Source organism: Aegilops tauschii, chromosome 2 (genome assembly GCF_002575655.3).
Source record: "Aegilops tauschii subsp. strangulata cultivar AL8/78 chromosome 2, Aet v6.0, whole genome shotgun sequence".
Lineage (NCBI taxonomy): Eukaryota > Viridiplantae > Streptophyta > Magnoliopsida > Poales > Poaceae > Aegilops > Aegilops tauschii.
In genome coordinates, this window is record NC_053036.3 from 129,686,804 (window position 1) to 129,704,759 (window position 17,956).

The 17,956-nt window shown below is 45.4% G+C and overlaps 1 protein-coding gene across 1 annotated transcript; it reads right to left on the reverse strand.

Annotated features, from left to right (window-relative positions):
• Window positions 1–7,322: 7,322 nt before the first annotated feature.
• On the reverse strand, window positions 7,323–16,170 carry LOC109786142 (uncharacterized). Its single transcript, XM_020344729.4, has 6 exons — window positions 15,211–16,170; window positions 11,330–11,415; window positions 11,143–11,247; window positions 10,273–11,064; window positions 9,578–9,800; window positions 7,323–8,678 (listed from the first exon to the last, which is right to left on the reverse strand). The coding sequence occupies exons 1-6, from the start codon at window positions 15,509–15,511 to the stop codon at window positions 7,591–7,593; spliced, it is 2,595 nt and encodes an 864-aa protein (XP_020200318.1). The 5' UTR covers window positions 15,512–16,170; the 3' UTR covers window positions 7,323–7,590.
• Window positions 16,171–17,956: the final 1,786 nt, after the last annotated feature.

Sequence of the window (17,956 nt, forward strand, 5' to 3'; positions counted from 1 at the left end):
TAATGCATCATCCCGCAACTAACTCATTAGTCACATTGCTTGCAAGGCTTGTAGTGATGTGCATTACCGAGAGGGCCCAGAGATACCTCTCTGACAATCGGAGTGACAAATCCTAATCTCGATCTGTGCCAACTCAACAAGTACCATCGGAGACACCTGTAGAGCACCTTTATAATCACCCAGTTATGTTGTGACGTTTGGTAGCACACAAAGTGTTCCTCCGATATTCGGGAGTTGCATAATCTCATAGTCATAGGAACATGTATAAGTCATGAAGAAAGCAATAGCAATACACTAAACGATCAAGTGCTAAGCTAACGGAATGGGTCAAGTCAATCACATCATTCTCTAATGATGTGATCCCGTTAATCAAATGACAACTCATGTCTATGGCTAGGAAACTTAACCATCTTTGATTCAACGAGCTAGTCAAGTAGAGGCATACTAGTGACACTCTGTTTGTCTATGTATTCACACATGTACTAAGTTTCCGGTTAATACAATTCTAGCATGAATAATAAACATTTATCATGTAAGGAAATATAAATAACAACTTTATTATTGCCTCTAGGGCATATTTCCTTCTCACGTACCCTCGTAGAACGAAAGCGGAAGCGTTATGTTAACGCGGTTGATGTAGTCGAACGTCTTCGCGATCCAACCGATCTAGTACCGAACGTATGGCACCTCCGAGTTCAGCACACATTCAGCTCGATGACGCCCCTCGAACTCTTGATCCAGCAGAGGGTCGAGGGAGAGTTCCGTCAGCACGATGGCGTGGTGACGATGATGGTGATGTGATCCGTGCAGGGCTTCGCCTAAACACTACGACGCTATGACCGGAGGAGTAAACTGTGGAGGGGGGCACCGCACATGGCTAAGAGAACAATTGTTGTGCCTTGGGGTGCTCCCCTGCCCCCGTATATAAAGTAGGGGGGAGGAGGCGGCCGTCCAAGAGGGGTGCGCCATGGGGGGAGTCCTACTAGGACTCCATAGGATTCGCCCTCCCCCCTTTTCCTTTCTTCATCGGAGGGAAAAGGAAGGAGTGGGAGAGGGAGAGGGAAAGGGGGTGCCGCCCCCTCCCCTAGTCCTATTCGGACTCCCATGGGGGGCGATGCCACCCCTTGTGGGCTGTCCCCTCTCTCTCCTGTGGCCCATGAGGCCCATGACTTCCCCCGGGGGGTTCTGGTAACCCCTCGGTACTCCGGTAAAATACCCGAACCACTCGAAACCATTCCGATGTCCGAATACCACCTTCCAATATATCAATCTTTACCTCTCGACTATTTCGAGACTCCTCGTCATGTCCGTGATCTCATCTGGGACTCCGAACAAACTTCGGTCACCAAAACACATAACTCATAATACAAATCGTCATCGAACGTTAAGCGTGCAGACCCTAGGGGTTCGAGAACTATGTAGACATGACTGAGACACATCTCTGGTCAATAACCAATAGTGGAACCTGGATGCTCATATTGGTTCTTACATATTCTACGAAGATCCTTACGGTCAAACCGCAATAACAGAATACGTTATTCCCTTTGCCATCGGTATGTTACTTGCCCGAGATTCGATCGTCGATATCATCATACCTAGTTCAATCTCGTTACCGGCAAGTCTCTTTACTCGTTACGTAATGCATCATCCCATAACTAACTCATTAGTCACATTGCTTGCAAGGCTTATAGTGATGTGCATTACCGAGAGGGCCCAGAGATACCTCTCCGATACTCGGAGTGACAAATCCTAATCTCGATCTATGCCAACCCAACAAACACCTTCGGAGACACCTGTAGAGCATCTTTATAATCACCCAGTTACGTTGTGACGTTTGATAGCACACAAGGTGTTCCTCCGGTATTCGGGAGTTGCATAATCTCATAGTCAGAGGAATATGTATAAGTCATGAAGAAAGCAATAGCAATAAAACTTAACGATCATTATGCTAAGCTAACGGATGGGTCTTGTCCATCACATCATTCTCTAATGATGTGATCATGTTCATCAAATGACAACACATGTCTATGGTTAGGAAACTTAACCATCTTTGATTAACGAGCTAGTCAAGTAGAGGCATACTAGGGACACTCTGTTTTGTCTATGTATTCACACATGTACTAAGTTTCCGATTAATACAATTCTAGCATGAATAATAAACATTTATCATGATATAAGGAAATATAAATAATAACTTCATTATTGCCTCTGGGGCATATTTCCTTCAGGTAAGGGGGGGGCAAATTGGACAAGGCCCCCAAGTAGGATTCCTCCTACTTGGGGCGCCCCATGGTTGTCCCCCTCCCCCTCCCACCTATATATATGTGGGGAGGGGGTGCCTAGAACACACAACAAACATTGTTAGCCGTGTGCGCCCCCCCCCCCCTCCACAGTTTACGCCTCCGGTCATATTGTCGTAGTGCTTAGGCGAAGCCATGCGCGGATCACTTCACCATCACCGTCACCACGCCGTCGTGCCGACGAAACTCTCCCTCGACAATTTGCTGGATCAAGAGTTCGAGGGACGTCATCGAGCTAAACGTGTGCAGAACTCGGAGGTGCCGTACGTTCGGTGCTTGATCGGCCGAAACGAGAAGAAGTTCGACTACATCAACCGCGTGGTCAAACACTTCCGCTTTTGGTCTACGAGGGTATGTGGACACACTCTCCCCCTCTCGTTGCTATGCATCTCCTAGATAGATCTTGCGTGAGCGTAGGAATTTTTTTGAAATTGCATGCTATGTTCCCCAACACGTAGTAGCTATGAGCATCGCCCGAGTAGACGTGGATGTGCTCTCCATGCCCCTCGTCAAGGTGGTGTTGGCCCAGCTGTTCAAGGAGTTGCCGATGTCGACCCCGTGGAGCAAGCCTATCTCGACGGAGTTCCTCGATGAGGGAATCGATTCTCCGGCCAAGGTTGGTCTCCACGGCCGATATGCGCCTCTCCACCTTGTTCAACACATACTCTCGTGTATCCTCCAAAGCCAACACATAGGCGGATGCAAGCTTGGATCATACACGAGAAGTGGTAGTTCCTCCTCCATGGGGCGCCCACCCCCATGCACACCATCAACACTGTTGGACCTCCTTGAACCCATGGAAACTTCTCAAGAACCAAATCAGCAAGAGAAACTAGCATTGTGATCAACCTAAACCTCTGATACCAAGATGATGCGGGACGCCACGGAAATGATCTTTCACGGTGCTAAATAACTCACAAGGAGCAGCATCTATCTCTCTCAAAACTTGTTTGGACACTTTTTTCTCTCAAGTGGCAAGGAACGAGAGGAAACACTCTCAAATACATTGCCACGGATAACTAGCTTGGTTTACAAGGACGCAACCTAAACCATGAAACTTGTGAACCTATGTAGAATCACAAGAGGGAACCACAAGGATCCTATATGAATTAAGGACAAGCCCTCCAATCCACACACACGAGCTAACACTCAACGATACTAGTGCTCACAACACACCACAACCTCACCGGCTGTCTACAAACATAAACTCAGAAATTTCATCCCCCCTTCACATGGAATAGCTGGGGAGTACTTGTACTAGAAGAACCTACTAGTTAGGTGTGAAAAAAACACAAAATGAAGGTGAAAGGATCGATATAGTTGACTAGAGGGGGTGAATAGGCAACTAACAATTTTTAGCTTTTCTTTACGAATTTAAACTTTGCATCAAAGTAGGTTGTCTAGATATGCAACTAGGTGAGCAACCTATATGATGCAATAACAACAAGCACACAAACAAGCAAGGGATATAACACAAATAAGCTTGCACAAGTAAAGGCACGAGATAACCAAGAGTGGAGCCGGTGAAGACGAGGATGTGTTACCGAAGTTCCTTCCTTTTGAGGGGAAGTACGTCTCCGTTGGAGCGGTGTGGAGGCACAATGCTCCCCAAGAAGCCACTAGGGCCACCGTATTCTCCTCACGCCCTCACACAATGCGAGTTGCCGTGATTCCACTATTGGTTCCCTTGGAGGCGACGACCGAACCTTTACAAACAAGGTTGGGGCAATCTCCACAACTTAATTGGAGGCTCCCAACGACACCACGAAGCTTCACCACAATGGACTATGGCTCCGCGGTGACCTCAACCGTCTAGGGTGCTCAAACACCCAAGAGTAACAAGATCCACAAGGGATTAGTGGGGGAATCAAATTTCTCTTGGTGGAAGTGTAGATCGGGGCCTTCTCAACCAATCCCGAGCAAATCAACAAGTTTGATTGGCTAGGGAGAGAGAGATCGGGCGAAAATGGAGTTTGGAGCAACAATGGAGCTTAGGGTTGGAAGAGGTAGTCAACTAGAGGAAGAAGACACCCCTTATATAGTGGAGAACCAAATCCAATCGTTATCCACTAAACCAGCCCGCGACCTGCGGTACTACCGCCCCTGACAAGCGGTACTACCGCAAGGCCTCACGGTACTACCGCGAACGACCGCGGTACTACCGCTGCTACGGCGGGAACTAGGACAGGCCTGAAGCACAGAGGCCGAGGGCGATACTGCCGCAGGCGCGGTACTACCGCTCCCCCTTGCGGTACTACCGCAAGGCAGGAATGGCCTAGCCTGGGAAGGGTGCGGATGAATAAAAATACATCCGTGCCAACTTCCGCTGAAAATCAATCGATGCAAAAATCCGACACGGTACTACCGCACATGGCATGCGGTACTACCGCGCAGGGAGCGGATGTAAAAAATTACATCCGCCCCTACTTCCGCTCATGTAACTGTGCCAGACCAGGACTCACGGTACTACCGCGCGCATGGGGCGGTACTACCGCGTAGGGCGCGGACGTAAAAAATTACGTCCGCCCCTACAGCTGCATGAGCAGCTGAGCCTGGTCTGAGGCCACAGTAGTACAGCTCCGTAGGAGTGGTACTACCGCAAGGGCTTGCGGTACTACCGCAGGGCCCTGCGGTACTACCGCTCCATAGAGCAGTACTATCGCATGCCCCAGAACAGCAACACTTGGGAATCCTTCTTTTTGCATAGAAATGAAGAAAACGGAGGATGCTCCGAAGTGCAAGGGGAAAGGTGGTGTAGAGGAAGAAAACGTGTACGTGATGATTCCACCCGAACCTTTCCGAAGCGGGCCCCCTCTTAATAGTACGGCTTTCCGACGACTCAAATCCACCGAAAAGAAACGTAGAAAAACGCCATCTTCAATAGTCTTCGAGGGGCACCAAATCATCTTGTGCCTAGCGAAGAAACGTCTGAGAAACTCAAGGCACACGATTAGTCCGCAAAAGCATTGTCATCAATCACCAAAACACCTTAGGGATAAATATGCCCTTACAGAAGGGTAAATTGGGGAGCTCCAAATTGTAGCAGAAGCAAACTTGTTGAGCCTCGTGCTGTAATTAATTCCTGGACAGCTTGCATGAGAACTTGCACAACTTTTGACTCAAGACCTCAAATGATGCACTATTTTTTTTTAATGAAAGCCGACTTCAAAGACCATCTTTTCCAGCCCCTGAAATGTGCTAGACCCTTCTAGAATTAATTAGGTTTAGGTGGGAAGTTGCAGCTGGAAATCTGATGTGTCATTTCTCCCAAAATAGGCATCGGAAGCTTCCCAACTAAGATAATGGTCTTGCCCATGTCTTCCTTTGGCTGCTCTAATGGTTTAACATTTGTGCTAGCATGAACCCCACTCTTTGATGCCTTGGTCATGATCTGGTCCACATCAATCCCTATCTGCTAATGATGTAATAAGTAGATCTTTGAACTCTAGTTGTAGTTTGAATCTGGTAGTGGTTTGAACTCTAGCGGGATGTTGTTGGTACTTTGACTGTTGGTTTCGTTAATGAAATCGGAAGGGGGGTCTTTTGCTCAAAAAAATCGGCCCGCTGATCTTCGATTCCTGGCTCCACCACTCGGCCCAACCAGGACGAGGAATTGTGACATAGTGGGCTGATTGCTTGGCATGGTGGAGAGATAGAAAGGATATGTTGACGGAAACCATATTGATGTTTTGGTGTGTCTAGAGACTCTTAGGGAAACCTTAGATCTCCTCGAGATCAAGCGACGATGGTGTTCACTGTCATGCCCCCCCCCCCACCCCCCTCGTGGGGAGCGTTTTTGGAGTTGCCACTGGTGTAAGGGGCAAGTGGATGTGAGGATGATGGCGGTTGCTGGGGCGGATGCGGCAACGACGACGAGGGTGCGTGATGTCGGGTTCGCAGTAAAGGTTGCGGTAGTCGACTCTTCAGCATGTCCACGGGTTTTTCTTGGATTGTTTGTTGCTATGAAATCGGAGCTACAGTGGTGGGGTCCCGGCGGCAACGATGGTAGGTGATATGTGCTCCATCTGATGATCTTCAACGGCACCAGCCTTGCATATTTCTCCTTCATAGCTTGCCGTCACAATCGGTGTTGCACTATCGCTTGCCGTCATCACTCGTGGCATTTGCGACGTGGGCTTGTCAGTGGTCGCTTGCAGTGAAACCCGAGTGATGACGATGACACCAATGTGCAACCTCGACGATGTTTATCTCCGCAACGATGTGTGTTGTATTTTTGGTGCCTAATCAGTGCGTCGTTACGGTTTTCGCTCGGTTTTCCGCTCATTGACTGGGCAACTCTCTTAATTAATGGAAATGAAAAATCTTTTGCATTGTTATAAAAAAAGCAATGCTTGACCACCAGCAGCACATGGCACTTAGGAGGGAAAAGACCAATTCGGAATCTGCTCCGCCGCTGCTGGCCGCGTGGCCTTTCCTCTACGAAACAGATACGCCCCTCCATGGCGTGCTCCAGAAAAAATGGTCATGATGAAAAAAACTAGGCCAGTAGGCCAGTAGGGGGAGAAGCCCCTACTGATTTTTAATAAAGCAGATGTGAGACCCGTGTAAGAACCAAGGTTCGAACACGCGCCGGCTAGGAGGCAGCACTGCACTCTGACCACTGAGCTGAGTGCTCCAGAAAAAATGGTCATGATGGCCGCCAAGGGTTTGCATGGAGGAAGGAACAAGGCAAATAGGCAATGCATCATGAGGTATGGCCGTATCAGGGACATCAGGCCTAACATAACGGAAAAATGATGAGATCATGGGATGGCATTGGCACCTAGTACGATTTGACTTCAGAGTTCAGGATGCCATAAATAGGTTTTGCACAACACAGGAGGGGGAAATCCACTCATTTCGCAACTTCTTCGGAACACATGTAGAGGACGATCACCATAATGAATCATGTCATTGAACTACTAAAATCATTGCACAGCTTTAATGCAGACCAAACAACAACTCTTCTAGTTTAGCAAAAGGAAACTAGGACAAGAATGCTGTTCTCAACAGACGCACAACTTTTGCAACTGAGGATTTAACTTTGAAGCAAAAGTCACTCCTATACAATATGACTGCGAACGGTAATATTTAGTCTCCAATCCATGTATCTGGTGACAGATATGAGACGACTAGGAGCAAAATGCAGAAACTAGGAAAATTATGCGTATGAGACGTGATGTCGACGCCCTCTGCTATCGGAGACCTAGTAAAACCCCTCCACCGGGGTTGCATTACCATATCTATAGCTATGTACATGAAGTCCAACGAGGCTGAAGTTTCCCAAACTTCACGGCTTGCTGACATCTAAGTCTACGCCTACTTCCCCGTTGCAGTCTTGTTCATCATCGTCGCCCCTATGTCGCTTCCCTAATACTCTTTGCTTCTCATCCTCTATAGGAGGAGAAGCCTTAACAGTTAAACTGAATAATTCATCATTGCACTGCTGTTCAGCATCATCATCCCTTGGCCGCTTCCCTAGTATTGTTGTCTCCTTTTCATCCTCTACAGAAGTAGCTGCCTTATCAGTCAAACTTAACACTTCATTATTGCAGTGCTGATCAGCATCACCCTCCCTATGTCCCCTTGCTAATAGTGTTTGCTCATCATCATCTATAGAAGCAGAGTCCTTATCAATTGAACAGAACACTTCCCCATTGCAGTTCTGTTCCGCAGCATCGTCCCTAGGCCGCTTCCCCAATATCATTCTCTTTTCATCCTCTGCACCTGCAGAGGCCGTGTGAGTTAAACTAACCTCAGTTTGCCTAGCAGCTCCTGTTTGTTCCCCATTGCAGTCCTGTTCAGCGTCATCATACCTCACTCGCTTCACTAACACTGTTTGCTTCTCATCATCCTCTACAGAAGCAGAGCCCTTATCAGTCAAACTAAACATTTGCCCGTTGCAGTTCTGTTCTGCAGTACCATCCCTAAGCCGCTTCCCTGACATCGTTTGCTTTTCAATCTCTGCAGCTGCAGAGGCTGTCTCAGTTAAACTAGCCTCAGTTTGCTTAGCAGCTCCTGTTTCTTCCCCATTGCAGTCATGTTCAGCATATCGCTTCCCTAATATTGTTTGCTTCTCATCATCTATAGAAGCAGAGGCCTTGTCAATCAAACTAACATCAGTTTGCATACTAACTCCAGTCTGCTTATCTCGACTGGAGTTTGCTTGCACAACTGCAAGCTCTTGATCAGATAGTGCAGAATTGGAGCCCAAACGACCAGTGGATGTCATGTTATCAAGTTGCCTAGTTTGGACACCAGCCGAAGGTATTCTCGACAACACATCTGGCTTCCTTTCTATATGTACCCAACGACTCTTGATCCAATCTCTTGAAATTCTTATATCATTTAGCTGGCATACACGAAAAAAGTTTTCACCTGGAACAATCATAATACAAGTGTCAGTGACATCCTTCTGTTGCAACTTGCAGAAGTAACTTTAAGAAATACAGAAAAAATAGGGTACTTGGTAGAAGACGAGGCACATGCAGTTGCTAATTTCTATCACATGAAATACCAAGATAACATTCATTCTCCATCTAATGAATTGCTTCCACAATTTGCAAGCAGTTTTACATCATGATATAGATGATGGTGAATCATGATATGGCTTTTGGAATGTCAGTATTTTTGGAATTTACATACTGATTTAGTAGTAACTGAAGCAAAAGATTTGTAGAGCAAAATGCCATGAAGTGCCTCAACATTTAGCAAAACAGTGAGTCTCAACACAATACAGTGTAATCCTCATGACTCACTCAATGCCAAAGAATTGCAGTAACATGACAAACAAGACTCCAAACTGGATGTTTACCTATCACACAATGTATTTTATAAATTGTGCAACATGCTTTTTTTCAGGTTCCGACAGTAATAATTTTGCAAAATCAGCAGAATTATTGTCATACCAACACCATGGAAGGACAAAAGAAACAGTCATGCTCCCCTCCCAGATTTACAAAAGCTACTTATTTATGTGCGATGCACCTAGCTTGTACTAACAGTGTGAACTGACACACGGTAACATGGAGAAAACAATTAACAATCCGTGGCACCAAACTGATGGACGATGAGAAAATATTCCATTTTTAGGTAATATGGTTTAATCTAAAGGAGTGTAAGGAGTATGAATCACCAGGGGGGGAAGGGGGGCAGTAAAGAGCTATTGAGATTTTGTTCTCTTATCTTGCGTATAACACGAATATTCTATGAAGACGGTTTTGTATTTCGTAGGCAGACCAAGAATGGAAAAACATCATTTCAGCAAGAGAAAGCACCTGGGAAATATATTTGCAGGCCATCAGATGAACCGGCATCTGTACTCACTAAAACTCCTTCCCACCAGCCATTAAATTGCCAGACATCAACAGCAGTTCCAGGTAAAAGAGCAGGGTCATCGACCAAAGTCTTTTGTTGAGGACGTGGCCTAATTCTTAGCCGGCCTGGGCATCTCAGTCCAAGTTTATCAGGAAGAGCCAATATAGAGGCACGTACACGCTCCTACATGGAAGCATAAAATAAGTTCAACTGGCATGGCAACAAATAACCTCATCGGTGCTATATAAAAACATGCGCTTGTGCAGAAAAAACAGAATAGGTCATGATATTGGGAAAAATAAAAGGAGTGGCAGAATGCCGAATATTATGATATACTCCCTCCGTTCTAAAATATAAGGTGTATTAATATTCCAAAAGGGCAAACGTAACCTATGTTTGACCAAGTTCATAGAAAATTGTATCAACATATACAATACCAAATATAGAAAATATGAAGAAAAAAAATGCCATGGTGAATCTAATGATGCTGATTTGGTATTGTAGTCATTGATATTTTTTGCTCTATAAACTTGGTCGAACATAGAGAAGTTGACTTCTCTGAAAATTAATATACCTTATAATTTGGAACAGAGTATTATCACTTCAAATGCATAATCCAACTTAGAAAAGTTATACTAAGGTCAGTTAGTCATACCTCCAATTTACCACAATCATCAGCATTTTCGAGATCATCATATTGAATCTTCAGTTTGTCATGACTAGTACATGGCCTCAGAACTGTACACCTGAACCAGCAGCCCACAATGCCACTGTCTTGAGATAAGACCTCTATCTTGTCACCAACGTTGTAGGTTGGCATAGGCTGACTCTGGGGCCCTATAAACTTAACTGAGAGATGTCTTACAGGAGATTGTTTATTACTTGGCTTCTGATAAGATGGTATGGAGTCTGCTTGTGGGCTTCGGCAGATTTTGGTACCCAAACATTTCGAATAAAGCCTCTCGAACTGCTTTGAAGACTTGGTCTTCCCAGGTGAACAATGTCTGACTATCCTTATGACATCAGAACCATCCTTTTCTTGTTCAGGTGAAACTTTCAAGGATAGGACAGCAGCTTGATTAAAATATCCACGCAATGTTCTCAAGTCAAAATGCTTAAATTTATTTTTGCTGTACTGACGAAAGCAGAAACGGATCCCCGCCAATGAACTATTTGGCAAAGTGTCCCCACATTTTTCGTAATGCTCTGGGGTTAAAACAGTAGCAATATCATCGACACACTCAACACTGATTACTTGAGAATAAGAGGTGATGAAAACTTCGCAAGGATGAGGAGCAGGAGGAGGTATGGCACAAGCAAATTCCTGGTTTTGATGAAACCATCGCACTTTAACTTTCTTGAGTCCCTTCTTATCTTCATACATATCCTCCAAGTATGCAAGATAACGGTTTTCCTCCTCAGACATGACAAGTGCAAAAGAGTGGATCTGCCAAATGATACATCATATAGAATTAAAAGATGGTTACCGGTAACTAAGTGTACAAACAGTCATAACAAAACTTACAGATATTGTGGTTCCATTACGACAAAAGGCTTGATAGTGCTGAAGCTGCTTGCTACAAGTCCAGAATGGACCAGACCACATAATGTCTGTACTGCAAGTTGTACCCTAATAATATAATTGGAAAATTATCAACATGTTCATGGAAGATGCGGCAAAACTATCTGCAAAGTTATAGGTGATTGCATACCAGATTGTGACACACATAGCTATCAGTTTCGCTGTATCCATCTAATCCAACATCATTGCCCATACGAGGTCCAAATTTTGAAAAATCTGGAATGAACAACAAGCAACTAGATATCAATATCACTGAGGAACAATCTGAAACAAAATAATACATGTCTCAATCATACAAGTTATATACTTATATCATTATATGCTGAACAGGACAGGCCTGACAGGTGGTCGAAACATTAAAGGACAGACCCAGTGCATAGAAGCTCCCACACAAGGTGGGGTCTGGGGAGGGATTATAGGAACCTAGTCTTACCCCTGCAAAGTACAATGCAGAGAGGCTGGTTCGAACCCAGGACCTCTTGGCACAGGTGGTCGAAACATTATGGCTAGGAAATGCAGCCAGGAAAATGATAGTCACAAGGGATGTGTTAAGGCTCAGAAGGTCCATCTCCCTCAAATGGGATGACCAAATGTAATAAACACAAAGAAGCAATTCACTCAAATCGAATCATGGCATACTAATTAAACTATAAGAATATAGTGAGCTAGTTTGCCTTGTTTTGCCAAAAATGAGGACAGCCTGTCACTAGGGTGCTTACAGCTTGAACTTGGTGTGAGCATAGGGATGAAAATGGAGCAGAAACTTTCCGCTTTTCCGGAGGAAAAATGGAAAGGGAGAGGAAATATGAAAACGGAAACGGAAATTTGCAAAACGGAAGTGGAAATGGAATCTTTTATTGTGGAAACAGAAACAAAAATGGAATGGTGTTTTCCGGTGGGACAGGCGTGGAAACGGAACTTTCCGTTTCCGTGAATATGGGATTTCCGTTTTGACTATAGACCTATGGCTGCTTTGTAGCCCAACCACCAAACAACACACAATGACACAATGAGTAGAATGGATAATTTGAGGCCCAACTTCTGCTACCACACATGTACTCAGCTTGACCCTATACGTAATTGTCCAGTACTACTACAATACTACGCTGAGTTACTAACTATAATGATATTATTTTGTAGCCATGTTAACAATTCTATAAATTCGTTTGTTTTTATGTGTATTTCTCTATGATTCAAGGAGTTTTTAAGTTCCGGTCAACACCCACTTCTGTTTTCGTGTCTGCTTTGTATTCACTCTGTGTCCGTTTCTGGTAGTATCTGTTTCCGTATACATTTTCGGAGTTTCTGTATTTGTTTCCGCTTCTGCAAAAATATATGAAAACAAATGTGGTAAAACTCAGTTCTGTCTGTTTCCGCTCCATTTCCATCCCTATGTGAGCATGATTCAACTTTCACCTGTTAAACTTGCCTGCCTCATATAGTGTATGTGTTTTCCTTTTAATTCGAAACCATTCAATCCAGTTGGGTGCTCCTATGGTATTTTCATCCCATTCAAAAAAAGATGGCATTTTAGTCTCACAGAAAAGATGCCATTTTCATATTATGATGAGAAAAGGACACATAATTCATTTTTTTCGAACACATTGAAACTCCTATCACCAGCAAGTGCAATAATGATTGATAAGAAAACATAGACGGTAATAGATCTTCAGCAGCAAATGAATCAAGATAGCTGACAGAGTACAAGACAACTGAGTCTCAAGTGTGAAGGCGCTTGCGGCCACGGGGAGTCATCTCAAGTGTGGTGGTGCGGGCTGAGCTTTGGTGATCAAAGGGATGATGCAGCGAGGTTGGAGTGGATTAAAGCTCTCAGCTGTTGATGGGTGTTCTTTGAGAAGTTAGTATTGGTATTCTTACTGGCTGTTAGTTGCTAAGAGCAAGTATAATAAAGCGCTATAAGCCTGCTTACATGGCACTATTGCTTATGTGGAGGAGAGAGACGAGGACAATGAAAGGAGTGAGCTCTCATGCAAGAGCCAATCTCTAAACGTGCTCCTAGGCAAATGGAGTAAATGCAGAGAGAAGAGAAAGAGAGCAATTGAAAAGGATGACTAACCTAATAGCCAACCTTATAGCCGGTCCTATTTTATGAGTGACTAATAATGACGATTATGATGACATGTCAACCATATATAGCCAGCTGCTGGCTATACTATGACATGCCCTAATAGGTAAAAATGAATAAATGAGGGGAAAGAGAAAGTGGAAAAGAGGACTAACCTAATAGTAACCTTAAAACGAACCCTATTATATGAGTGATTAATAATGTTGCCTTTTGATGATAAGGCAGTGTTATATAGCCAGCTGCTGGCTATATTATTAGCCTTGCTCTAAGTAGTGAGTCAAAATTTCCACAGGTTGATGTGCGGTGTAGTTCCTGTTATCACTACGATAATACTTCTCTGGCAGACTCGAGTCCCATGTCGTTCCGCAAGGCCTCTTTGTCTGGATTTTTAATCCAAGTAAGATAACGATGGTCTTATCTCTAAAAAACCTATGGTATGTTTTGTTTGTGTCCAACACCTACCTTACCAAATTTTCAGTCATGACCAAAATTTTGTACCTTGTTTGGATGGTTGCCAAGTCCTTGGCATTCTCTAGTTCATTTTTCTTGCCAACATCGGCCAAATTCATCTTAGTGAGCGAACTTAAATAATCCCCAATCATTTATGCCTTAGTTCTGTAGTTCTACGTTCCTGAAGCGGTGATTTGAATTATATTGATCATCAGTTTGCTACATTAAACCATATTATTGTTTGAAACTGTTCCCAGTGGCTGGTCCTACTATGATTTTGCATATAAAGTAGACACTCATTATCTACAACAAGTGTCGAGCTTCCCTGGCTTTCATAATATTTAATTTTACACTTCCCATAGGAATGCCGACTGCTAGTTTCTAAGACCTGACAAACTCCTGAATTGGTGGCCTAGTGTACAATCTTGCATCCATGCTGGTATGGTTGCTAGTGCATTAGGTCTCCGGTTTGGTCAAACTGTAAAAGACAGGAGCGGACTTGCCTGCTTCCCTCCTTGTAAAATGATGGTGGAAAGGACTCGCAGGTCTGTAAGGGCATCTCCAACGCCAGGCGCTAGGGAAAATTTCCCGTTCTATCCGCAGTTGCGTCCTCAATTCCTGGCGTCCGGTGCCGCAGCGACGCAAAATAAGGCAGCGAGCGCTTGCCCTTTTTTTAACACAAGATGAGGCACCAAGAGCTGTTCTCCACCCGTATTTAGTGCTGACGGTTAGCGCCTAGCGTTGGCCCAGATAACACTTGGGGCTTTTTAAAAATTCTGCTATTTGTCTTTTTCTGTTTAAGCGTTTAGATAAGCGTACACCATTGTAGATGCTCTAAAGTGCAATAAAACCATGTCATCAAACATCACATGTTACTGTCACCCAACAGGTAAAGCACAAAAGCTAAGACATCAACAAGTGGCTATCCAAACATTTATGCTAATTAATGTTAACATATCTCGAAGGGGAGCCCTGGCGCAGCGGTAGAGCTGTTGCCTTGTGACCAATGAGGTCACGGGTTCGAGTCCTGGAAACAGACTCTTACAGAAATGTAGCGAAAGGCTGCGTACAATAGACCCAAAGTGGTCAGACCCTACGCAAGCGGGAGCTATATGTACCAGGTGCCCTTTTTAATGTTACCATATCTCAACATGAGATGAAATTGGACAGGACAACCTCAATTTTGACATACTTTGCCATTCAGGTATTTTCGCATTACAGTCTAACATGCCCTTGAAGGTTTGAGAAGTGCCTGATTGTGTCTATTGCAAAGCAAGCTTCTGTACTGAGGACCGATGCGGTAAACTATGTAAACAAGATTTCAGTTTTGCTATAGTGCCCTAGACAAACCCGTTCCAGAAACACTACTCAACATAACATGTTAAATTCAAGAAACAATAACAGATGGTAATGCTTAGTGCTGTATCAGCCAAATTAATGTATCAAACATTACAAACAGAGAAGGAGGGAATTACTTGAGGTGAGGGTCTTCGCCGGAAGGAAGGACTCGAGCCAATCCACCACCTCACGGCGTGACCGCCACTTGCGCGCAAACATCCCCTGCCCACCATCAGCACCACCGGATCCCTGCGGCCCATGGAAATCCTCTGACACGACGTAGAGCATGTGGCGCAGGCTCCGCTCGGTGCCCACGACTGCCAGGTGAGACACGCCCTCGGAGTCTTCCAAGTAGTAATGCACGACGCGGCTGCCCCTCTCCTGCGAGAGGAACTCCTCGCTCCACCTCACGAACTCTGGTCGGTCCTCCCTCGCCATGCTTGCCGCGGTACCAACAGGACGCACCCCCAGCCCGGAGTACTAAACAAAGGAAGGAGCCTTTGGCGACAGGCTCATGACCTTCCGGGGGGAGGGGGAGGGGGGGTCCTCAAAACGAAGAAAGCGGCTTTAGGGTTCTCGGGGAAGAAGGGGGGCGGGGGGCGTCTCTCCGAAACCTCGGAGGACGCAGGAATTGCACGGGGAACTTGAGATTAACGTGGAAAGCAGGGGGGTGGGGAACGGCGGCCGGGGATTCCTGAAATCCCCGGGGGAGGAGGATTTCTGGGGCTTCAAAGAGACTTGGGGGCAGTTCTTGCGGGCCAAATCGGCTTGAATCGGAAGGGGTTCAAGCTGACCAAGAAGCCTTCCATGGAGCCAGGGGCAGCAGCGAGCGGGTTCTTGGGCTGGTTGGCCCCAAAAGGAAAACCAGAAATTTCAAGAAATTACTCCAGGAAGAAAGACGGCGGCGGCGGCGGAGGCGGCGGCGGAAAACGAGCAGGAGGGAGGCAGTCTGCTTGGAAAAGCCCCACTCCGAGAAGGCGAGGGCGGCGGCGGAGGAGCGCGCAGGGAGGTGGGAGGGGAGGCGGACAGGTGGGAGGGGAGGGGAGGCGAGGAGGAGAGTGAGATGCTTGAAAGGGGAATCTACTATGTCCCCCCTCTCTTTTCGGGTTTCTCTGTATCGCGTGGTTTTCGTTGGGGGTGAAAGTGAAAAGTGTCAAGGTTTTCTTCTGGCTTGTATACGGGGTATGTAATAAAACTTTGAGAGGAACAAAGGTCAAAAACAGCATCTCTCAATCAAAAAGAAAAGGGAAAAGTTCAAGAACAGCTGTGACATGGCACCTGTGGGATGAGTTGTTTCCATGGTTTTTATATGCTAAATTTCATTTGTGTCATATGTTATGTGTTTTTTTTTCAGTCGCAAACATTAAAAAAAATTACAGCATATGTCGGGGGTGGTAATTTGAACAACAAATGTTAGCACAAGCTCATATATTGGTCCTGAGGTAAATTTATGGATGAATACAAAGTAGTATAACGACTCTCGTCAAGTGACTAAAATTATAGTAATCAACTTGAAAATGGTGTTTTGTTATTAAGAAACTTTTTAAAAAGGCACTTTGTTTGTTCACTAATCCATGGGGTCTGCCTTCAGGGTTCTCAGCTGAGATCCTCTGTTCTTGACGTCGGTTGCCATCATAATGTGGAGCAGGTCGTTGGAGCTGGCAATGGAGTTGGATTCATAGGGCTGGAAGCCCCCTAAGGTATGTTTCAAGGCGTCGTTGTTGTGGTTGGAATGTTGTAGCCTCCCACACAGCATCCCGCGACTTGAGCATCGAGAGATTATGAGGCAAGTTGTCATTTTCGGCCAAGTCGTACCATTGTGTGGCGTAGGTCCAGGATAGGGGCAAGTCACCCATGCGGTGTAGTCGTCATAGGTCGTAGGAAACCCGTAACAGGCCCTGGTCCACGCTCGCCGAGGAGCCAACGTCGAAGTCACCGTCGGAAGCGTTGAGGTAGACCCGTTTCGGGGAAGCAAATTCGACGTGAAGGAGGTGTTTTCGCCTGAGTTCCAGGTCAATATGGGCCCATATGGCGAGACTTGGAATGCAACCGCCATCTGACTTGCTGTTGTAGTTCCAAACAAAAGCATTATGGTTATCTCCGGCAAGAGTCGAGGGTGACACGATTGACTTTTCCAACACCATTGAAGAGGATGATGTGGGTGAAGATGATGGAGTGTGGTTAATGTTCATGATCCGGTCTGCCAGCGAGAGGATCCGCACGGCCGGCACCAACTTTTGAGGTTTTTTTCAATGTACCTAACAATACTGCGAAAGTTGCACGTGATTTGTATGACAATGGGACGTCCCTCGGGTCACCATAAGGACGCATGAGACATGTTTAACCCACGTTCGGGGGCCCTCCATGCGAGTAACAATCCTACTCGTTTTTTGGAATTATATCGTAGATGGATTGTACATGGTGGAGTACAAAATTGTATTCAGCTAGTTGGGGGTGGACAGCCTATATAGGGTGTCTAGTTTGGATCTGCTTGTTGTGATAGTCACTACTACAAAAAAATATTGTTGACCCCTCATTACTAACCGGTTTATGGCCACCGGTCATCATGACTACAGATCAACAAAGAAGTCATCATTGACCGGCCATATATACGATCAGTCAGTAATAACTATCCCACACAGCTCATTTTGAGCGGAAAAAGTCATCACTGACTGGCCGTATATATGGCCTACCAGTGATGACATGCATCACTGTTGGGCTGATATCCCTGACCAGCCATCTACTCTGGCACGTCTATGGTGTATCATTCATCACAAACCACTTGCATTTTGGCCCGTGAGTAATTTTCAACCCAGGTCACAGCTACTACTCTTGTAGGAGTCGTGGGGATTCCTCTAACAGGAAGGGTGAAGCAGCTATTTG